The sequence below is a fragment of the Odocoileus virginianus genome, chromosome 9 (genome assembly GCF_023699985.2).
Source record: "Odocoileus virginianus isolate 20LAN1187 ecotype Illinois chromosome 9, Ovbor_1.2, whole genome shotgun sequence".
Lineage (NCBI taxonomy): Eukaryota > Metazoa > Chordata > Mammalia > Artiodactyla > Cervidae > Odocoileus > Odocoileus virginianus.
Genome location: NC_069682.1, coordinates 38824857 through 38848327, shown reverse-complemented (window position 1 = coordinate 38848327; position 23471 = coordinate 38824857). Strand labels below are relative to the sequence as shown.

Here is a 23471-nt window from a genome sequence, read left to right as displayed (position 1 = left end):
CCTGAGAGCCTTTAGACAAAAGACATAATTTACAGAAGAACAAAGATTTGAACAACTGCAAATTTCTCACCAGGAACAGAGAAGCTAGAAGAAAGTGGAATAAGACTTTGAATTCTGAGAGATAAGAACTGCCAAACCAGAATCCCATAGTCAGGGGAAATATATGTTAGGAATAATCATGATATGAAGATGTTATCAGCTGAGGACAGGTTTATGATATCTCATTGCCAGCAGACTTGCTCTGGAAGAAGGGCTAAGGGAATTCTTCAACAGGGAGAAATTTTCTGAGTTCTTCATGGGCTGAGTAACCTTGGATTGCATTCTGGGCATATGAAAATTGTATTATGAGACTCTGTCTTACTTATCTCCTATGGGGAAAGTTGGTAATTTTGTTTGGGAGGATGGAGGAAGGGGTTCCATGTGAGTGATACAGCAGCTTCTGGAAGGACAGCGGCCCTGCCCATGCCTCTGATATTCAGAGCTATGAGATAATAAATTTATGTCCTCTTAAGCCATTGTTGGTGGTAGTTTGTCACACAGCCCCCGGGAGCTAACCAGCTGCCCAGACAGGAGAGGTCACTGACAAGGAGGCTGGGGGAGAGCCTGAAGGGACCTGCTGAGGCTGGAGCCCTGCAGCGGGGGCTTCTTCGTCTCTCCCCTTTCTCTCCTCCTCCAGACCAGGAAAGTCCAGGACATGTGGTGAGACAGGAGGCAGGGCAGATTGAGGGCCGCCAGAGAAAGAAGACGTGTCTCCCTCCCACAGGCAGGCCTCTGATTTGGAGAACCGCATCTCCAAATGCCTTCTAAGCTCTGGGCATCTGAAGACCCTGCCCAGATGGTGGTACCGGATGGAGGCTATGTGTGTACTGTCCGAGTGCCTCAGAGGGTCGCAGGGACGGGCAACACTGCTGGCCCATCCACAGGGACAGCAGGACGTGAACACAGAACTGCGTCGAGGCCACACCTGCAAGTTTCCTTACGGGGCACACCCTCCATTTTCTGGGGAACCTCAGCTTTTCCGGGGAGTCCCAGACACCTCTCACAGCTAAGAAATAGCAGGAGGAAGATGCCAAGGTTTGGGCTCATGGACAAGCTTGCATCCTGGCCAGCCCAGGAAGTGGAGAGGGGACCCACCGGGGGAAAGTCTGAGGATGATCACAGAGACAGAACATGATGTTTGGGGCTCCACCTCGTTCCACTGCCCTGGGACCCAGCGCCCCCGTGTCCCCATCGCTTCCTGCCCCTCCAGGCCTCCCACGGCCTGGCTGGGCTGAACTCAGTGGACGGAAACACCAGGCTGGCTCCCACTCAGAGACACTAGGCTAGCAGGAGGGTCTAGCCTGCCCAGAGAGCAGCACCCCAGAGAGACAGGGGGTTTGGTGTGTGTGTATTTGAGACGAGGAGGCCTGGGAGGAGGACGCGAGTCTGCCCAGCTCTCCCAGCGGGCTCTCACCTGTGAGATCAAGAGGAGGAGAAGGGCTGTGGGTATGGGTGGAGCCCGGCTGCCTTGAAACCACTGGGCAGAGCGGCCCCAGGCAGGTGGGCCACGATGGTCAGACCCCGGCAGGGCCCCCGGCTGCTGCTGGCTGTTTTGGGGGCTCTGGTGGCCCTCAGCTATCAATCAAAGCGGAAGAGCTTCATACTTGTCTACGAGGTGCCTGTGTCAGACCCTGTGGTAGTGACCACCATGGACTTTTTGACCGAGGACTTCAACAAGAAGAATGAGGACCTGTACAACTTCAGGATCGTCCGTGTCCTGAAGGCCGTGAAGAGGGTCAGTGCCCCCCCTCCCCTCGTGCCCCTCTCTGGGAATCTGTGGGCTCAGGGCAGCCATGCAAGTGAACTCAGTCTTGTTTAGTCCCAAGTGGGTGTTTCAAGAGAAGCAGAAATCTCCGGGAGTGGATGAAGTGCAGTCGCTTAAATGATATCCAAGACAAGGGCTGCACATCCTGGTTCAAGGGCCTGAGCTGCAGGAAGGGGACTCCTGGGCACCGGGAGACCGTGTGTGTGCACGTCGGGGGCTGTCTCCATGCAGGGCAGCAGCACCCAGCACTCAGCACCCACAGTTGAGACAGGCTGGCCCTCAGAGTCTAGCCTGCTGCTCTCTGCCCTATACATCAGCAACACATGGATCACTAAGGGTGACTTTGCCCACGGAGTGGCTTCTGGGGAATTCTGCTCAAATGGCAGAGGGGCCAGGGGACACAACCAAGAAGGGGAGAGGGGAACCCATAGGTCTGTCCAAGGAGGGCCTTCAACCTTGGGTGCCCCATGAGGAGTTCCCACCCCCGGAAGCGCCAGAGATGGGAGAGGGGTCCTTTATCCATCGTCCTTGCCTCCCACAGACGACCGACCACCTAGAGTATCAGGTCAACCTGGAGATGCGGCGGACTACCTGCCTCAAGTCGGAGCTGACCAACTGCTCCTTCCAGGAAGGGAAGCTCTACAAGGTACTGGGTGCATCACCAAGAAAGGGCTCACTTCCCGGGACTCTGCTCCTCAGTTGTTAGAAGAATGATGGGGAGGCAAGGGGCCCAGATCGGGGAGCAGAAGTGGCTGAACTGCAGGGTTGGGGTGGAGCACTCTGGCCCCAGGCAAGTAGCTGGTTATAGTAATATTTTAGCAGCTGGGGGACTTTGCTGGTGCACCCACTGAATATCTGAACATCAGCCTGTTGCGAACACACAGTCACTAGGCTGTAGGCTCTGTTCCTTTCACCAGCAGTGTTGAGGCAAACAGGAGGAAGCGATAGGAAAATGGGTCAGAAATAGTTCAACCAGAGGTGGAGTGGGTCAGGGAGGGGAGAAGCCTGCAGGCACGTGACCTGGTGAAGGAGCCACCTCCCCAAAAATGGCTTCATCCCCACCCAGTTTTCTCATACTGGGAAGGTCACCTGGGCCATCATCACTCAGAAGGTGGGCCATCACACACACACACACACACACACACACACACACACACACAGAAGGGCCCATGTGCTTAGGGGCCTTGAAGACCTCAAGTCCTACAGGCCTGCAGGACATAGCTCTTTACCCAAAGGGACTACCTGAGGGTGATCACGTAGCGATCTTGCCTTGGACAGTCCTGGTTGGTGTCTGACTTCCTAGTGTCATTGTTAATACCATCCCCATTTGCTTACAACGTGTCCTAGTTTGGTTCCTAGATTTCTGTTCACCCTAGTTCTAGTGGCCTGCATGTTCTGGACACAAACATGTCCATCCACAGGCTTCTCCTCCCATGGAAAAGTCTTCAAAATTTAGCAAGTTAGACTTGTTGGTGAAGAAGATCATGAAGTCTATGAAAAGAGTAACTGATGATTACAGTAAACTTAGTCTTGTCACTGTGAGAGATTGAATTGTGGAGTCAGTATTCTGAATTCTATCTTAGGAGAAATGTCAATGTTTAAGCCTCCCACCCTACCGTGTCCTCGCCCTGGGATTTCCAAGCAAGAGCAGGAAAGCAAAATCACACTATGAAATGATAATAATGTACAAAATCTGTTGATTGAGCTTTCGTTGTTGGAAAAGAAATGGGATCTTGGGAGAGAACCAGGAAGGGGGAGGCGAAGGTGTGATGACAGCTGGATGGACAGATGAAGGAAGGAAGGACAGGAGGAGGGAAGGAGAGGGGATGGGTCACATGGGAGGGAGGTGAAGCAAAGCATGAAGGGGCGAGGTAGGAGAGTGGGGGGAGGGAGAAAGGAGGGAACCAAGCGAGGGCAAGTGTGACATGAACAGTGCATGAGTAGAAGAGAAGAGGAAGAAAAAGTCAGTCGTTCCCACAGTTATGTAGGCGGACAGACACTTTATCTCCAGTCTCTGATTCCAACCACTAGCAGAAGGCGGTTTTGTGGGGGTGGTTTCAGCAGGGACACTATCAAAATCTTAAAATCGAAATAAAGATGGACCCACAAGTTGTCTGGAGGTGGGTTGGGGGGCTGTCATTTCCCCTTCCACATGTCTAACACCTTCTTCTTTCCCCTTTAAAATGTTTACCTTGTGTGTTGATCTTTTCTACATTTTGTTTTGTGTTTATTTTAGAAAATCAGTTGCTACTTCTCAGTATTTGTTATTCCCTGGTTTGAAAAGTATAAAGTTCTGGCCCAAAACTGCACAGATGTCTAGGTGTCTCGGAGTGCAGCCCACAGATACTGTGCATCAAGGAGCCCTGCACCCAACAGGAACTCTCAGTGGAGAAAATAAATGTCGGTCAACCTGTGTTCTTCATGCTCTGATGCTTATGATTCCACTCTTTTCCCCCCAGATTCTTTAACTTACAATAAAATGATCTGGAGTTCTTCTGGGCTAGGGAAGGTTGGGGTCTAAGTGAGATGACATGTATAATTCTTGTCCTTATAGTCTATACACCTTCATGATAGCAGAACTTCAACCTCATCTTTATATCAAGTAGGATTGTTTAGACTTTAAAATAAGTTGAGAAAAGGGAGGAGAACAAAGGAAGATGCTCTAATTACTTAACTGAACAGCTAAAAGATACTGGCAAGAATGCCTGTGATGACATCTCCGAGATGCCCAGTCTTTCTTGTCCAAAGCGTGAAACAAGAAGAAACAAGGACAAACAATGCAAGTAATTGAAAAGAGGAGGGAACGTGCCTTATTTTTGCATGCATGAGCACTTTCTGATACCAGACTTCAGAATTAGACTCATACCCCAGCATCAGCAGCACTGGACCAGAGAAGGTCTCTTCTTGGAAGGATTTCTCTCCCACAATTGGCAAACTAACCACAATGATGTTTGGTTTCTTGTTTTCCTTCCTGTGGGAGGAGGAGGATGTGGGCTGTCATGCCCCATTTATTCTTCCCAACAAACCCATCAGATGAATTCCTCCGGGAAGGCAGTGTTTGAGGGAGGAGAGAAACCAGGAATGCTGCATTAAAAGGGTGCCCTTTCACGGATGTCACATTAGCAGTGAGAAATAAGCACCCCCACCTACCAGCTTGATTCAGGATGTCAAGTAATGTCACCAGGCTCAGCTCCCCACTTGACTTCCCCCGTGTGGTCTCAAGACGGCACCTGCAGTTCACTGAGTCACATCCGCCATGGTTCACACAAGGTAGGGGAAGGATGAGCCTCCCCAAGAGTTTGAGCAAAAGCCTTGGGGTTTAATGTCTTCAGGGAATTCTAGGGACTCTGTGGGAGACTCACAGGCCCACACAGCAGACATTGGCTGGCAGAGAGAGAGGCAGCTGGGGCATTTATCTCCAGATTCAGGCTGCCAGGCATTAATTCCCTGGAACCTCTGGCTCTTGGTGGCTCGAGGGCAAAGCAAGCAGCCAGAGGTGATGAGAACAGGTGTTGGCATTTGGAACCGGTGTGCACAGAAGGATGAGAAGTGAGAAGACATGGGCAGATACTGAGGGGACATGGCATGGGTGATCTGTGAGCTGACAGCAGCCGCCATGTCCCCAACAGCTGGAGAAGGCTGTAGCTTTGAAAGAACAATTCTTTTTTTTTCAACTTCCATTCTCCCATTGAAAGTTCTGGAGTCCTCAGGGCTCCATTTCAGGTGGTGCCCAAGGTGAAAGTCCCCTCTACCAACTGTCTGGGAAAATGCTAACCTACAGTCTCTTTATCCTTAAACAAGAATGGCAGTACATATTTCTCAGAATCATTGTAAAGATTAATGATGATAAATGTATCTAAGTTGCTCAACACAATGCCTAACACAAAGCCAATATTCAAACATTAGCGATTTGTAAGAACACCGGCAGTAGCAGTGTAATCTAACATTAATCGCTGTCAAATCTCTTCTGACTACTTTGTCTGGAGCTGGGGGCTGGGGTGGGGGTGGGTTGAAGAATAAAGGAAAGGCAAGACATGTGTGCTCATTGACCTTGGACTTCCCAGCCCAGTGGGTTTTTGAAATTTCTTATTTTGAAATCACTGTAGATTCAGAGGAAGTTAGAATACAGAATGGTCCCTTTACCCTTCATTTAGCTCCCCGTCCCCCACCATGGTTACATCTTTTGTAATTATAGAAAAATATCACAGGCAGGAAATTGACACCATACAGTGTGTGTGTGTCCTTTCATCATATATGTAGATTTGTGTGGCCACCTCCACAAAGACCTGCCCAAACTCCACGGCAGTCTCACGCTTTCTTCACCCTCTCATATTTCCAGAAATCACTAACTTCTTCTCCATCTCTATCCCTGCACCAATTAAAACATATTGTGTAAATGGAATCATACAGGGCTCTTTGGGAACTGGTAACAATGTCCTTGGGATCCTTAGCAGTGAGTGCCTTTAAACTCCTGAGCGGCATTCCATGGTGTACCCAGTATCAGAGTTAACTATTTACTGGTTGCAGCTGTGTTAGCTGTTCAAGTTTTGGGCTATTACAAAAGAAGCTTTTATGGGGAATCATGTAAGGCAGTGGTCCCCAACCTTTTTGACTTCAGGGACCAGTTTCGTGGAAAACAATTTTTCCATGGGCTGAGGAGGGGTGGGGGATGTTTCAGGATGATTCAAGGGCATTACATTTATGGTGCACTTTATTATTATTTTATTACATCAGCTCCACCTCAGATCATCAGGCATTAGATCCTGGAGGTTAGGGACCATTGATGTAAGATTTATGTGTGGAACTAAATTTTCATTTCTCTAGGTTAAATGCCCAGGAGCACAACTGCTGAGTTATGTGGTGAAGCATATTTTAGTATTAAAAAAAAAAAAAAGAAAGAAACTGCCAAGCTTTTCCAGAGTGGATGTATTATAATGTTCCTCTCTGTCTCTGGTGATGGGCTTCTCTGGTGGCCCAGTGGTAAAGATTTCCCCTGCCAACGCAGAAGACACAGGAGATGCGGGTTCGATCTCTGGGTCGAGAAGATCCCCTGGAGGAGGAAATGGCAACCCACTCCAGTATTCTTGCCTGAGAAATCCCATGGGCAGGGGAACCTGGTGGGCTATAGACCACAGGGGTGTAAAAGAGTCAGACACAACTTAGAGACTAAACAGCAATATCATCTCTGGTGACAATCTTTGCTCTGAGGTCAACTTCATTTGATACTAATGTAGGCTCTCCTGCTTTCAATGAATGCTTGCATAATAAAACTTTTTTCAGCCTTTTATTTTCAACCTACCTATATCATTATGTTTAAGGAAAGTTTCTTGTAGACAGCCCACAGTTGGGTCATTTTCTAAATCCACTCTATCAATCTCTGCCTTTTGATTGGCTCATTGAGACAATTTACATGTGACTTGTATGTACCATGCATATAATTATTAATATGTCAGTGATTATGTCTATTTTGCTATTTGTTCTCTGTTCTCTCTGCTTTTTATTTCTGTTTTCTTTATTTTTCCTGTGAGTTTCTTGAACATTTTTTAAAAGAATTCCAAAAACAGTATCTATACTGTTTTTGGTTTTTTTCATATATTTTTATACTGTTTTTGCTATGTGTCTCTACATACACTTTTTAGTGGTCACTCTAGATATTACTTTACATATGTATAATTTGGTCTACTCGTATCAATATTCTACCAGTTTGAGAGACATGTAGACAGTTTATCTCCATTTACATTCCATTTCTAGAAGTCAGCCACTTGGCCAAACTCGGCTGGGATGTTAGGATCTGGACACAGAGGTTTCCTGGAGGCTCTTGGCCTGTGGCAGGGTGATAAGATGCCATTTCAAAGGACTCTCACTCTGATCAATGAGGGAGCAAGGGTAGCAGGCAGTGCCAGGTCCTCAGGCAGCACCCTGGGACATCAGATTTGCAAAACTGGACATCCCTCCTTTTTTGCACAGCAATTTCACCACCTTTAACCTTTTACCTCCATTCTCTCTTCTGCCTCAGGACCTTCCGGCAAATGTGAGGTTCTTGCTCGTGTGTTTACTCTTCCCCTTTGAGAACACTCTATCCAGTTGCCATTATGACTGTGCTGGTGAGACCGGTCCCCAGGGCGGAGGCCAGCTGGTTGGGGGGCAGCGCTCAGCCCACAGCCTATCCACTGGTGGTTGAGGGCACACCTTTTCTGCTCGACTTGTGAGTCACATGAGGGAAGACACCATGGGTCTCACTCCCCCAGCCGTGAGCCTGAGAGAGACTCCAGAACCCTCTGTCAAGAAAAGCTCCCAAGGCCAGCCCAAGATGGGGTTCTTGGAAAGGCCTGCTGGCAAAGCTGGCCTTGGCTGGAGCCTGGGAACTTGGATGATAAACCATTCCGATGCTGATATAAAACTTTCACTCAGTGAGAAGAGGGCCTCACTATGTCTACAATGTTTATACAAACAATGGGGTTTATGCTGAGCACTTGTTTTCTTTCTGCAAATCTGCAATTTCGGTACATGCTGGGCAGAGGCTGCCCATGTGAACAGCACTAAGTCCCCGGGGAGATTCCCCGGCACATTCCATCGAATTCCTAGAGGAATGAGGGGTGTCCCAAAAGGTGGCCCTGAGAGGGGATGCTGGAATCCTGTGCCTGATGTCTGTGACATCTCCCCCAGAGCCTCTTCCCTGTGCTGATTTTGTCCTGTATCCATCACTGTAATAATTACATCCCTGAGCACCCTGAGAGTCCTCCCAGTGAATTCCTGAGCCTAGAGGTGGGCACTGGGACCCTTGACGTACTCACAGAGACCAGTGTCAGTCATAGAGTTATCCATACATGGGGCAGAAACTGGGCCCTCCAAGCTCAGGCCAGTTCAGGAGGTACCTGAACTAAGAAAAGCCTCAGAGATGTGACTGAGGGTGGGAACTAAGTTATGAGGTTCCCCCAAAGAATTAACCGCCTTCGGCTCAAATGGCATCAGCTGCCTAAAGACCATTGACTCTGTGCATGAGTGTGAGTGCACATGGGAGAGTTTTGGGTGGCTGTGAGTGTGCACATGTGTGTGAGTGCAGACAAGATCTCGATGAGGGATATAAGGGCCTGGCGGATTCTACAGCACAAAGTACAAAGCACAGTGGCCCCAGGTTCCATCAAGGATCTTTACACACCTGCATCTACACATCCAGGCATGAGTTATTCCAGAGCTGGTAATGGTTCATCCAGGGTAGAGTGTACACCAAAAAGTCGCAAATGAAACTCTGTGGGAGAAGAAAGAAAACAGTCAGCTTTCAGGGAAATGGTTCTTGAAGATGACAAGAAGTTTCTGCCCCTGCCCCCTGTCCCTGCTTGGGGAGTCTGGACCCTGCGCTGACGCGGAGGCCTGACCACATGGGCGAGGTGGGTTTTGCTCACTGGCACATGCTGGGGGCTAAGAGGGTGTTTGAGTCAGCATAGGAATGTCATCCTGGGCTCCTCCACCCAGTCCTCCTGCACTTCCCTCCCGGGCACAGAGAGAGAGAGACCCTCAGGCCTGAGAACTTGCAGGAGGGACCAGGAGGAGGGCAGAGGTTGGGAGACAAGGAGGTGACTGGACAATCCAGAGGGTCCCGGGGATGCGGACCAAGATAGAACAAGGTCCCCAAGGAAAGTAAAGCCACTTCCACCTGAGGTTCGGGTGTGGACCAGATGGGCAAGGGGTCCGGCAGCCCAGAGACCTGGGGCCGGGGCGGTGCCAGCCGGGGGTGCAGAGATGCCCAGTGACAACACTTTCCTTTTCCCCTCCCCGCCCCGGGTGCTGCCCACGGCGTCAGGCAGCCCCGTGGCCGCGTCCTGGCTCCGCCCCAGGCACAGGGCCCCTGACGCCTATCCACGTTTCCTTGTGCAATGTTTACTGTCCCCTAGACTGGAGCCCCCCCGGCAGCTGGTTGTCAGCACACACCTTCTTTAGATTCTTCTTGGTCTGAATGGGGCACGAGCGCTTTTTCGTGCTATTCCTCTTGCACTTGGTCCGGCTAAGCTTCACGGTAATCAGGTACTCCACGCCCGTCGTCAGCTACCAAGAAGAAAAGGCTGTTAGCTTTGACTCCCAGCATGGCTGATGCTCTCCGAGAAGAGCTAGGACAGGAGAGGAGCTTCAGGAGCCTCCACCCTGGTTTGTTCCTGGGGCTCAGCCTCCTCCCTACCTGCCGGAGGATGCCCAGTGCCCCCTGATCACCACCTGGGATGTGTGATGCCCAGTCCTTGCTCTGTATCCACTCTACTGCTGCAGCCACAGGTGGCTTCTTACCTGTCTCCCTCTCATCCTTGGGACCAGGGAGGCAACCTGGCTGCACTCCCATCATGCACTCAAGTCTGCACCGTGGTCCTCAGAACATGTGGATGGAGCCGTATGGGCTAGTCTAGTTCCTGGGCTCTGCCTCTGTCCTCATCTTCCCTCCCTGCTTCCTTGTCTCAAAGTTAGTGGTCAAAGCGGTGAGAAGGCTGGGCACTCTGTGGGGTGGCTCCTGGGAGGACAGCCCCCAGAAAATCTCAGGGCAGAGCAGCAGGGGAAGGGGACTGGGGTATGACCACCACCCTGATCCCGGCATCCCCTGGAAGGATGTCAGGACGTGGGCCTGGTCCAACATCAGGATTCAGGGCTTCTGGCCCTTCATCTAAGGATCGCTCCAACCAGCTAGCAGGACTGGTACCAAGAGTTTTCTCACTGACCCTCAGCACACCTTGCACGTGTGAAGAAACTAGAACGCTGGCTGCAAAGTTAACTAATCTTTTAGTGTGCTCATGCCCGCATGCTCAGTTGCTCAGTCATGTCTAACTCTTTGCGACGCCATGGACTGTAACCGCCCAGGCTCCTCTGGCCACAGGATTCTCCAGGCAAGAATACTGCAGTGGGTTGCCATTTCCTTCTCCAGGGGATCTTCTCAACCCAAGGACTGAAGCCAGGTCTCCTCCATTGCAGGCAGACTCTCTTTTTCTACGTGCAAGCAGATTCTTTACCATCTGAGCCACCAGGGGAGCTTCAGTGTGATCGGCATTTTCTTATTTATTGTTAGACTTATTTGTTAAATCATAATAGGAATGATCGTGATGATACAAATGTTTTCACAGGTGCTACTTCACTCTGATTTAGCCCACTTCGAAGGTCAGGAAGCTGAGGCCTGGAGAGTCTGGATGGCGCTTGACCAAGACCCCACAATTAGGAGGAGCTGGGTGTCAAAACCAGAAGGGGCACCGGGAGCCCAGCAAAGACGGGCACTGTGTCCCCTCCCTGCCCTTTGTGAGGTACGGATGGAAACAGTCAATGCGCGGCAGGTCCCGGACTGCCCAGGGGCCTGGCCCCAGGTCACCCAGCCCCTCAAGGGCACACACTCTCTGTCCACTAATCTGGCTGAATGATATCAGAAGTTCGCTTGTAAGCAATTACTTCAGTTAACTGTTAATGATAAAGGACCGAGAGTCCATGGGGTCCCAAAGAGTCGGACACGACTGAGCGACTTTCACTTTCTCTTCACTTTCAGCAACTCTGTTACTGGCCTCCTGGAGTTCCAGCTTTATCCCAGAGACCAAGAGGGGGAAGAAAAGGCCAATTTGGGCAGAATTTGGTGAGTGGCTGCCACCTCGTGGCCACGTCACCTCAATGTCCTCGGGCCTGTGTGCTGCCTTCACGCAGCAGAAGTGACAGGTGGACCGGCTGCTGTCCACGCCCGGTGAGGCCCTTCGGGTCACACCAGCGCTGCCTGAGGGCCCGCCCCACCCTGGTCTCCATTCCTGCCACCCCCCTCTCTAACCAGAGCCTTGATCTCCAAGTCAGTCATTTTCTCAAATCCAGCAAATCGAACCACGGTTTATTATTGCCGCCCTAACTCATAGAGTTTACCGTCTAACCTTGAGGGCAGGTTGGACCAACAGAAGTGTTTCTTAAACAGCTTTGCTTTCCTCTATTATCCTTCAACTGATGTATTTCAGAGAAACTTTATATGTTAAACAAAAGGAGAGAGGATGGGTAACTCCAGGTTCTGAAAGGACCCGACTAGAGGCCTTCTGTATCATTCTGGGCTTCTCAAGGACACAGCTACGATCTCCAGATCCAGATTTCAAGCCCTGGTTGTGAATGCTTATATTTTGCAAAAGAGAGGAATAATAAAGGCAATGAAACTATCCTCGGCTGCTGTCCCTCTGGCAAATTTCTGAATGAAAGCAATTCTTCCGGGAGAAGAGCAGCTGAGAAGCTCAGGGGGTATTCAGGGGGGTCGGGGGCTGAAGGGCCCTGCGGGGCCGGCTCCCAGGAGGCCGCCCCCACCCCAGCCTTCTCTGGGAGCCACACCTGTGCCGCTGTCTCACCTGCACCTGGCTGCGGAGCAGCCTGTCCACGCCGAACAGGTAGGAGTCGTTGCTGTTGTTGTTGTAGCTCTCCAAGAAGAAGGCGAGCGTGGCATTCACGTTCTTTGGGCTCTCGGAATCCTGGAAGCCAGGCCACTGTTGATGCCGACCCAGCACCAGTGCCAGGGCCGCCAGCAGCAGCAGAGGGTTCCCCCAGCGTCCAGCTCCCATCTCTGTGGTCTCCTCTCCACGGGGCTTTCCAGGTAGGAAGGTGCCAGCCACGTCCACTCACTTGCTCTCCCCACTACCCTCGTCAATGCAGGTTCCAGTTCTGCTGTCTGCGTGAAACAGAGAACTGAGACCTTGACCCCCCTCTTTCTGGGGCTTGCCCGTGACTTGACTGGAGGACCTGTGAGGGACCTGCAGAGGGTCATTCACTTTTCTCACCCCCTGGGTTCCTCAGTAACTGAGGCAAGTATGATTTCTAAATGCCTCTCTCCCCTGTCATACCCTACGAGGAGGAAAGCCCCCAGGACAGACCCTGCAGGCAAGAAAAGGTGATGTATCAGACAGAGAAGGGGCTCCCCTGGTGGTTCAGACAGTAAAGAATGCGCCTGCAATGCAGGAGATGTGGGTTGGATCCCTGGCTCGGGAAGAGCCCCTGGAGAAGGGAATAGCTACTCACTCCAGTATTCTTGCCTAGAGAATTCCATGGACAGAGGAGCCTGGCAGGCTATAGTCCATGGGGTCACAAAGACTCAGACGTGACCAACTCCTTTCACTTTCTTTCATCAGATGGAAAAGAGGCTGTCTGCAGGACTGGGGGAAGGTTACAGAGAAGGTGATGCTTGAACTGGGATGCAAGGGATGAGGGCCTGATACATTCCACGTACCTATAGTGGGTTCCAGCTGTCTAGGCCAGTGATCCACTATTTCCTGTGCTTCCCTTTTGGCACTGGTTCTCTGCCATCCACTGACCACAGAGTTCTGCTGCTGGATCCAACTGTGCCTGCAGGCCCCAGCGCTAGCCCTTACCATCTTGGTGTGACCCCAGCAGAGCTTTGTGAGGTAACCCTGGCCTTTCTGTGAGGGAGCATTGAGCTGTGAGCCTTGTTCAGAAATTAAATCCTGCCGTCCCCCGGAGGTTAGGTGTTACCTGTGCAGGAGGGGAAATTTCCTCTCCACTCTTTGGGTTTCTGTCTGGGCCTAAGAATTAAACTGACAGAAGCCAGATTAACAGGAGAAAGGCTACCAACTTTCTGGGCTTTCACGAGTACCTGGGAGCCTCTGCAAGAAAGTGAAGCCCCAGAGAGTGACCAGAGCAGGGAGATTTTGTAACTTGTAGACACAGTAAAACTGTGAAGTAGCCAAGACGAAGGGGCTGAGTTCAGGGCGCCCCGTGGTGAAGGGTAACAGGTTAGTTTATGCAGTCTCCTTGGCTCTGCGTTCGTCTCCAGTTACCAGGACAATCTCTATTCTCACGTGCAAGGAGGGGATGGTTTCACTTGGGACACTTATCTCCTGCTTCAGGAAGGAAGGACTAGTGGGGAGGTCAGAGTGACCTTCCTGCTTCTGCCATTTTCTCAGATTCCTCCGGCTTAAGACCGTCTTTGGGCCAAGGTGCCATATTTGGGGATAGCTTGTCCTGAACCCCATCACCAGCACCCATAAGCCCATAAGAGCTCCCTGTGCTTAAAACACTCATCGAAGTGGGATCCTGAATGGCACTTTGCTCCAGACAAAGAACGCTAGTCGGACAATTATGAAATGTGGGTAAAGTCTGTAGACTAATAGCATAAAACTGCTGACATGGATAACCAATAACCCATCTATAATGGAGATAGAAAAGGGCTTTATTTGAGACAAACTGAGGTGTATAGCCAGAGACACAACACCTCCGATGACTCTGAGGAACTTCTGGGAAGAAGCACGGCTGTCAGCAGTTTTATGTCATATCAGAACAAAGAACATCAAACCAGTCAGGGATACATGCCTGCAGGGTTTCAAAAAAACTGGATCAGCAAGTATACAGAGTCAGTTCAGCCTTGTCCCTGGGAGAGGAGTCTTATCATCAAGGAGTCTCAGCATTGGCATCCTACAAAGGAGGCATTTATCTCTTATCTTCAGGCATTATAAAATTCTGGACAGTCTGCCCTTTTCTTTAGCAATTAAAGCAGATATACAATGTATGTCTGATGGGCCACAAACAGGCTGTTTTCATTAGCATAAAATTCAACACAACTCATATATAAGCCAGAATGACTAACTCCTACCTCAATATGTGAACATTTCTTTTGTGAATACAAATGTTAACTATTTGGTTTCCACCGTCATCCTAGAATTAAGAGGATGTTAGCATGCAGGGATGGGAGAACTTGATGCTACTGTTGTAACCTTTTTGTAAGTCTGAACTGACTTCAAAATAAAGATTAAAATGTTCAAAAATAAATACATAGGATCTTAGTCCTTGAGAAGCAGCTTGATATGGTGAGGGAGACCCAGGCTTGTAATTGGTTCTGCTGGGGTCTTTGCTGGGTTCTAGGGGAGCTAGTTCATCTCCTCAGCTTCAGATTCTTCATCTATAAGATGAAAACAGGGAAAAAGACTCAGATTAGGGTGGAGACAATGAAGGGAGGAACCTGTTCTCAAGCCAGGCAAGAACACCCTCCTCCATCATTCTGCCATGACTCTAAACACACACGCCCATGGCCCGTTGGACCCCAGGTGTCCTGGAACCTAGGCCACCCTCCAGTGTGAAAGTCTAACTATACCTGGCAGGGTGTCCTCCCAGACCCCATGGCTTCATGATTCCTCCAGCTTGGGGAGGCAGCTGCTTTAGAACACTTGAGCCCGGATGGCAGGAGTGCAATCATGAAACAGATACAGAAGGATTCTGAGTGATGTGCGAGAGTGCTTGGGCCTGGACCAGCTCAGCCCTCCCCAGTCATCTAGATGTACAGCTACCTGGATACACCACCAGTCTGTGGACCTGGGGAGGGGAAGGTGATATCCACGGGCCGTGTTAGGAAACCCACAAACATACCAAATAGATCTGCTTAAGAAATGTGGGCTGATTATATGCATGGAATAAGGGGAGTATAGGGGCCCTGGTCAAATGCCAGGAAAGGGAAAAGGAGAATGAATACATCCAAGGAAAAGGAGGTAGTGGGATGAAGTAGGAGGCTTCATTAAGTCTATGCCTAAGGGAAAAACAAGAGCCTTGGTCACATCTGTGAAAGGAGGAAGTAGCAGCACTCTAGCTCTTTCCAAGAGTAAGGATGAAACAGGGCATGATCGTGGACCAATGTCCTGTCCACAGAAAGTGAGGAACAGGGACTGGACGACATCCCTAGGGCAAGACGAGTCAGGCAGCAGTGTTCCATCCACAAATCAGAGGGCTGAGATGGGCTGTTTCCACAGTTGAGGGAGAAGTTGAGGGCTTAGTCATGTCCATGTGATAAGTGGAAAGCAGGGGTGGTTCTGTCCATGGTAGAAGGGGAAATCAGGGCTTGGTGAAGACCATGGAATAGGAGGAAATGTGGAACATGCTGCGGGGAAAAGCAACAACATAATGTCCATAAAATAAGGGGAAATGGGGGCTCATCATGTCCATGAAACATGGTACAACTAGCAGGAGAAAAAGAGAGACTCATAAAACCCCCAGAAAGGGAAAGCCTGAGGCCCCAATTGCTGTGTGTGGTCATGGGACAGTTGGGTGAAAACAGAAGAGAAGAATATGGCCATGGCAGGGGAATAAGGGAGAATCTGAAGCCTGGGCACGTCCACAAGGTCAGAGGAAGGGGCCTGATCACATCCAGTGACAGAGCCTGAATAGACCACACTGGGCAAAACCACTGCTCATCACACTATGGTCTGACTGGACATCTGAAGTGGGGGTGCCTTTGGTCCCCGAAGTAGTGCGGGTCCTGGGGCGGGGGGAATCACATGGCTGGTGAGAACCGAAGCCCTAGGGTGCCTGGCAGGTTCCAGGACAGGCTGTTCGGGAGCAGGCAGGCAGATAGAGGACACTCCTGCCTGGCCAGGCTGGGTGCAGATGTCCCATGGGTAGGCAGTTGGTCTGGTCTCACCATGGGCCACTGTGAGGGGGACACCGCCCAGCAGGAGCCGAGAGTCGAGGTGGGGAGGCCTTGCCACTGTTGCTTGGCCAAGCTTCACCTTCTGAGTATGTAAAGTCAGGTCACAGTAAAACAGCTTGGAAGATTGTGGACATTGAATCATAAAAGGTACAGAAGTGTCGGCACAGTGCCTGGGGCTGTTTGCACAAGAAGGAGGTGAGGCAGGTAGAACGGCCCTGGGCTGCCGGCCATTCCTTCCCTCCATCCCTCTGGAATGACTGGCCTGGGACTGGGACATGGGTCACAGTGTTACACTCTCCTAGAGACCTGCATTGCTCCTGTGCTGGGAGCCGGCACACGAGATCCCACCCATGACAAGGTCACGAGGAGAAAGCCTGACAGGCAAGGCAGATCAGGTTTTCAGGGATTTCGAAAAGCTGCCCCTGGCGCTCATCTTAAAGATGGTATCTGTCTTTCTGATGCCTGCCTCAATAGACTACTCCCTAATTTCTGTGACACAGGCAGAAGGCCTTCCCCGATCTCTTCCCAAATAAGAATCAATTTAGAACTTTAATCAGTAAGTTTCCCAGGTGGTGGTATTTTATGAGATTATCCAGGGTGAAAGGAGTGTTTTAATTTAAACTCCTTTGCTGGTAGTTTGTTAGCCAAATGCATTTATGCCCTTGGTACTAATATGCATAATTGCTTATAATATCCTAATCATAAAATAGTATAAAGAACCTGATTATATAAAAGCCCTAATAGACATAGAGCATTTTTGAGGGGTGAAGGAGTCCTATTAGAAAACATAAGAAAAAATATTCTAAAAGTAGCTATTGGGTTAACATTTGCTTGCTGTGTTTTGCTTGCTGTGTTTTTGCTTTTATTTTATTTATTTATTTATTTTTCAGCAGAACATGGCTTTATTTTTTTTTCCATTTATGTTTATTAGTTGGAGGCTAATTACTTTACATCATTACAGTAGTTTTTGTCATACATTGAAATGAATTAGCCATGGATTTACATGTATTCCCCATCCCGGTCCCCCCTCCCACCTCCCTCTCCACCCGATCCCTCTGGGTCTTCCCAGTGCACCAGGCCCGAGCACTTGTCTCATGCACCCAACCTGGGCTGGTGATCTGTTTCACCCTAGATAATATGCATGTTTCAATGCTGTTCTCTTGAAACATCCCACCCTCGCCTTCTCCCAGAGTCCACAAGTCTGTTCTATACATCTGAGTCTCTTTTTCTGTTTTGCATATAGGGTTATCGTTACCATCTTTCTAAATTCCATATATATGTGTTAGTATACTGTAATGGTCTTTATCTTTCTGGCTTACTTCGCTCTGTATAATGGGCTCCAGTTTCATCCTGGAGAGGGTGTGGAGAAAAGGGAACCCTCTTAACACTGTTGGTGGGAATGCAAATTAGTACAGCCACCATGGAAAACAGTGTGGAGATTTCTTAAAAAGCTGGAAATAGAACTGCCACATGACCCAGCAATCCCACTTCTGGGCATACACACCAAGGAAACCAGATCTGAAAGAGACACATGCACCCCAATGTTCATCGCAGCACTGTTTATAATAGCCAGGACATGGAAGCAACCCAGATGCCCATCAGCAGACGAATGGATGAGGAAGCTGTGGTACATATACACCATGGAATATTACTCAGCCATTAAAAAGAATTCATTTGAATCAGTTCTAGTGTTTTTGCTTTTAATGTGCTAAGGTTGTGTTATAGAAACCATTGTTAATGTAGTTAAAGATCTAGAGAAATAAGAACTTAGCCCTAGTGTGGTAACAATGAGATGGTTGTTAATTGTCAGCCAACAGTGCTAGGCAGAAGCTGCCTCACCAAAGCGCAGAGTCAGCCTGGGGTAAACTTCTTAGATAAACGTAACTGACAACTTCTGCAGAAGGATTAATTTTTGTGTTAACAAGGTTATACTTCTAGTCTGTACTGTTGCCCTATGAAACTGCTACCTTTCAGTCACCATAGAAACAGAAAAAAGGTTTACATTCACCTGACCTGCATAAAATGTTAATAGGCCCCAAGGCCAGTAGATAATGTACAAGACCCTCATAAACAAAGAAGTATGCAGAAAACACCCTGGTTTCATGAAGGACAAGCTGACGTAATGTTAAACTATCTTCCCCTTAGAAATGTACTAACTTAGGGTATAAAAGCTATGGTAAAAAATAAAGGATTGCTAGACTCTGCCAGACTCTGCTGCACCCCCGGTCTGGTCACTCTCTCTCTCTGTCTCTCTCTCTCTCCCTCGCAGACTTGGCCCTATCAAGGCTGGTCTCACGTGTCTTCTTTCTCTCTCGCTGACGCCGTTCTTCCTGAGGGTGCCCCCTGGATCCTGCTGAGGCTGGACCCCGGCACTCCTGAGCCTCCCCTCCTCACTTTGGGGGAACAAATGAGCTCCTCCGAACAAAAGGCTCGCCCGCTCTGGGTTCTGCTTTCCACCATCTTCTTGTTTGGTTTGTGTTTGACAAGCTCCTCCTTGTTCTCTGAACAGTTCTGCTCTGGCCTGGCTGCTGACCTGGATAGAACCCAGGCAGGAAGCCAATCGATTCGCGGTTCATCCTGCTGCCAGAAGCCCTTCAAAGAAAGCCCAGCAAGGAGCAGCCAGGGGTAGATGAATGCCTGCCCAGAACACTCCCAATGGAGGCTATAGAAGGCACTGCCGGCTGGCAGCGGCTGCTCTGGTCCCTGGGCTGAGGCAGAAGGACGTGGCTGATGCTGGCTAGAAGCTTGCTGGTCCCCCATGTGCAGGCCAGCAGCAGAGTGACAGCGGTGACAAGGCGCCACCCTGAAAGGCCCAGGGGACGTGTGCGCTTTCCTAAGACACCTAAGAAACTGCGGGGCTCCGGAGGTCAGAGGTCACAGGGCCAGGCATTTTGCCTCCATGGGACTTCTGCCTGGGGTGGTGGGTTTTTCACATGCCATTGTCCTCATGCAGTCTTTCTACAGATGGCGTCCATAATCCTGTGATGTTGGTTTATCAGCTCCTAAGCAGGCTATAGTGAAGGACAGGGAAGCCTGGCGTGCTGCAGTTCACGGGGTCACAAAGAGTCGGACATGACTTAGCCACTGAACACCACCAACAAAGCAGGCTATGTCGCTTAAATAGTGGTCAAGACCCATCCTGAAAACAAAGAAAGGGCACCCAGGCCCCGAAGGCCACTGGCTGCCGTCGCCTGGTTTTCTGTGAACATACCTCCATTCTCCCCAGGCAAACAGCAGCAAAAGCTGAAGAGGATCCAGACTTTGTGGCTGTAACCTTCAGATCTTCAAGCCCTTTGCCCGTGTTTTCTATTTGGTTGTCGGTCTTCCACTGATTTGTAGAATTTCTTTATCCTTAATAATAATGATTTGCAGGTAGGTGTGCTGCAAATATCCTTTCCTGGGTTGTGGTTACCTCTTTCTGTTTGAGCTATGCTAAGTTGGTAAAAATACATCTTTACTGTTAATGATGTGTGTGTGTGTGTTAGTCGCTCAGTCGTGTCCGACTCTTTGTGACCCCATGGACTGTAGCCAGCCACGCTTCTCTGTCCATGGGATTCTCCAGTAAAGAATACTGGAATGGATTGCCATTTCCTTCTCCAGAGGGTCTTCCTGATCCAGGGATCAAACTCTGGTCTCCTGCATTGCAGGCAGATTCTTTCCCGTTAGAGCTATAGAGAAATCCTTGATGGAGTGAATGTATCAACTTTTTCTCTTACGGTTTGCAGTTCTGATGTCTATTTAGGAAATTAAGATCATAAAGCTATTTTCCTCTATTTTCACTTAAAACTTCTTGAAGTTTAGCATTTCATATTTATGTCCATAACTATCAAGATTTTCTTCTTTTGTGCATGGTGTGTTTACTAATATTTGTTTAATATTTACTAATATTTGTATCCATGTTCATAAGTGAGACCGGCTCCAAATTGTCCTTTCTCACACTGACCTTTCCTGTTCTGGGTTTCAAGCTTATACGGGCTTCAGACAACGACCCGGGGAGCATGCCTATCTGGGTCCCTGCAGGACACACTAGTTATGCGGGTACCTGCAATGCTGTGGGTGAAGGAGCCCAGGGCACAGGACTATCATTTCCTGCAGGATGAAGGGAGCCTCAGATGGTCATCTGACCAGGAGACCAAGGAAAACTGCCATGATGTTTCTTACCTTCTGCCCTCCACCTCTGGCTGGGCATCTTTTGGCCAAATGCAACAGGAAGTCAGAGGTCACAGCCCCATGGATGCAGTCCACGTAGGTCAGAACTGCAGAGCAAATAGCACCACGAGGCGGCTGGTGAGTGGGGCTGGGGGCAAGGTGGTCTGACATGGAGCGATTTCCCTGCTTTCCTTCTTGGGAAGAGTTGCTAATTTTTTATTTTTGTCCATTTCTTTTGGGAATGGGAAGAGAGATTCCCTGATCTGACTTCATTGTCTACCAGACACCCTCCCAAAGTGGTCAATTCTCACCATTAGAGGTAGTTCTGTAAAGTCAGTAGAGATCCTGAATTAACGAAGACTGAAACATCACCCTGCCCCACCTTTCAACCCCCAGGGAAATGTAGGTTTGCTTCCCGTGTTGGTCACCCATCAGTATGTAACCTTCTTGCACACAACATATTTCGTTTGATTTGACATCTCGGTGACTTGTTAACATGGACTTACAGCCCACAACCCCACAACTCATGCCTGAATGGAGCTCATCCAACACATGTGTTTTCTCTGGAGGGCACAGTCCAGCCTTCTCCCCTGAAGACACTACACAGCACTTCGGCATGATGCTTGGGGGTTAGTTTAAATAGTGAAATCACCAACAGAAAGTACAAAGTGGGGAAAACATGGCACTAAATAGACGATGAGAAGGACATTGATTTGTAACAAGAGAGCAGCATGGTCTTGTCCTCGTGAGCATAGGGCATGTCAAGGTCTCCTGCTCTGCCCATGTCCACAAATGACTGCAAAAGTACCCTGGTATTGATTTGGTTACAAACAGATGTTAGGGAGTAGGCATAGCGGCAAGTATGGAATCCGTGGGCAACAAGCGTCACAATAAGCGTTTCCTGATCCTGTCACCTGTGCAGAGCATGGACGGGAAGAGACCCCACATCCTAGAGCAGCCAGGTCCATGTGACTGCTTCTGGGAAAGCCTTTCTTGCATCTTGGGGTGGACTTGAGTATTTTGGTAACAGCCAAATGTGACAAAACTCAAATATGCCACAATGGTGTACTGATATGTTACATTCGGTGCATGAACTGGATGCTCTAGAATAGTAGTGTTCTTTCTTTTTTTATAGGCATATAGTTGTTCTACAATGTTGTGTCAGTTTCTGCCTTACAGCAAAGTGAATGAGCTAGATGTACACATATATCCCCTCCCTCTTGGGTCTCCCTCCCACCCGCTGCATCCCATCCATCTAGGCCATCATAGAGCCCCAAGCTGAGCTCCTTGGGTTATGCAGCAGCTTCCTGCTACCTGTTTTACACACAGCAGTGCACATACATCAATCCCAATCTCACAGTTCATCCCACTCCTCACCACTCCATGTCTACCAGTCCATTTCCTACATGTTTCTTAAACACACATTTCCTAGATTCTAGCTTCAGGAGATGCTGACACAGAGAGCTAGGGGGTTAGAGATTGGTATTTCTTGAACATCCTTTGGGAACTGCTTTAATCAACACGCTGATGCTGCCCTTGGAGCTTCTGGGTTGGTCCCGCCACCAAATCCACAGAGGCTGCTCTGCTTCTCAGATGCTCATGCCCACTTTTTGCAGTTTTTCTCTTTACTCCACATTGAGTACTGCCTCTAATTTCCTGCCTCCTTTCCCATTCCTGCTCGAAATTAGCTTTTGGAAGTCAGAATAATGGATGTAGTGAAATTAAATAAACTCCACCTGAGAATCTAAGGTTTCCTTCCGCCTCTGAAGCGCCTGCACTGTAGGAACTCTGTGACATATGCTTTAGTGACCTTTCTTTCTACGAGTTTGATCCCGTTTGCCTTGCTCTGTCAAGACAGGCTTCATTTTCTTAGATGTATTTTGTGTGCCAGTGCCCACAGTGTATGTATCAATAGTTTGAAGCTGTCACAAGTTTTCCTTTGGCAGTGACTCTCATAATTGCATCACCACCCCTGCTGTAGTATTACCAAATATAAATGGTCTAGACTTTGCATTACAGAATAACTCCCTCTGGGACAGGCCAGGAAATCACTGGCACTGGAGAGCGTCTGTCTGTGAATACTTCTCCTAGGAGAATAAAGGTCGTCCTGGCAGGCAGAGCTGTGTCCTAAGAGATCCACTCCACACTGTGGCCAGCATTATGCCAAGAATAAGAGAGCTCAATGGCTTGCGTCCACTGAAAAGAATCCAGTCAATAGAGGATTATGCACAGACCCTATATATGGAAGTCTTCGGTAACCAAGGAAGAAGACAGACATTCACATGGAGACCGAAAACCAACTCTGAATTTGTCTTGGGGCAAATGCTTCCTTCTTAACTGCCTGGCTCTCCAGATAAACTGGGTACTCCCTGGAGCTGTGCGGTGAGCGCGTGACCCTCGCAGGGTTAGGGCCCCTGTTTCCCGCGGCCGTCCTGCATCTCTCGCGGAGTTCGCGTGCGGTCGAGCTTTCCTGCTGGTACCCGGGCACCCGCGGTGTCCTCACCCGCTCCGTTATCCCGCGCCCCCGACCAACCCCTGGCCACGGTCTGTCGTGCTGGGCAGGGACTCCTGATGTAACGGGATGCTGCCGTTTCAGGCCGTCTTCCCTGGAAGCCGCGGGCCCTTTTCCATCTCCCGCATCTTTAAATGCCAAACGCTCTCCTGGTCCGAAGGTCCTAAAGAGAGAGTCAGGCACCGGCCTCCAAGCTCCAGCTGCCCGCCGGCTGTGCGCCCTTCAGGAAACGAGAGCGGACGTCTCGCGGGCTCCCGCGGACAGAGCGCGGACTACAACTCCCGACAGGCCGCGCGCCGCGCCTCTGCGCCCAGCCGCTGCGAGAGGACGGCCGTGGCACCGCTTGGACTACAACTCCCAAGAGGTCGCGCGCCGCGCCTCTGCGCCAGGCCGCTGCGAGAAGGCTAGGAGGTGCGGGCGGCAAGTCCGGCCTGCTGAGGAGCTTGTGGCGGGGATCGAGGCCGGCGACATGGACAACGCGGGGAAGGAGAGAGAGGCGGTGCAGCTAATGGCCGAAGCCGAGAAGCGAGTCAAGGCCTCTCACTCCTTCCTCCGAGGGCTGTTTGGGTGAGCGCCTGACTGCGCGTGCCCTGGGGAGG

General features: G+C 49.8%; 3 protein-coding genes across 3 annotated transcripts in view; 2 read left to right on the top strand and 1 right to left on the bottom strand.

The window, feature by feature from the left end:
• Positions 1–1549: 1549 nt before the first annotated feature.
• On the top strand, positions 1550–4124 carry CST11 (cystatin 11). The gene is made up of 3 exons (XM_020879119.2): positions 1550–1774; positions 2346–2450; positions 4041–4124. Exons 1-3 carry the CDS (start codon positions 1550–1552, stop codon positions 4122–4124), a joined length of 414 nt encoding a protein of 137 aa, XP_020734778.2.
• Positions 4125–8935: 4811 nt separating this feature from the next.
• On the bottom strand, positions 8936–13141 carry CSTL1 (cystatin like 1). Its single transcript, XM_020879309.2, has 4 exons — positions 13008–13141; positions 12136–12452; positions 9734–9847; positions 8936–9053 (listed from the first exon to the last, which is right to left on the bottom strand). The coding sequence occupies exons 2-4, from the start codon at positions 12343–12345 to the stop codon at positions 8970–8972; spliced, it is 408 nt and encodes a 135-aa protein (XP_020734968.1). The 5' UTR covers positions 12346–12452; positions 13008–13141; the 3' UTR covers positions 8936–8969.
• Positions 13142–23217: 10076 nt separating this feature from the next.
• Positions 23218–23471, top strand: part of NAPB (NSF attachment protein beta) — a 36554-nt gene continuing 36300 nt past the window's right edge. The window contains exon 1 of the mRNA XM_020878267.2: positions 23218–23439. Coding sequence (XP_020733926.1) covers positions 23342–23439 — 98 coding nt within the window. The 5' untranslated portion in view covers positions 23218–23341. The remainder of the gene's footprint in view (positions 23440–23471) is intronic.

Bases quoted from the DNA above. Each gene is read 5' to 3' on its own strand.
- CST11 (XM_020879119.2), top strand. From the start codon at position 1,550: ATGGTCAGACCCCGGCAGGGCCCCCGGCTGCTGCTGGCTGTTTTGGGG. The intron at 1,775-2,345 runs GTCAGTGCCCCC...TGCCTCCCACAG, and splicing joins TCCTGAAGGCCGTGAAGAGG to ACGACCGACCACCTAGAGTA. The intron at 2,451-4,040 runs GTACTGGGTGCA...TGTTTATTTTAG, and splicing joins AGGAAGGGAAGCTCTACAAG to AAAATCAGTTGCTACTTCTC.
- CSTL1 (XM_020879309.2), bottom strand. From the start codon at position 12,345: ATGGGAGCTGGACGCTGGGGGAACCCTCTGCTGCTGCTGGCGGCCCTG. The intron at 9,848-12,135 runs GTGAGACAGCGG...TCTTCTTGGTAG, and splicing joins TGCTCCGCAGCCAGGTGCAG to CTGACGACGGGCGTGGAGTA. The intron at 9,054-9,733 runs GTGTGTGCTGAC...CTTCTCCCACAG, and splicing joins CCAAGAAGAATCTAAAGAAG to AGTTTCATTTGCGACTTTTT.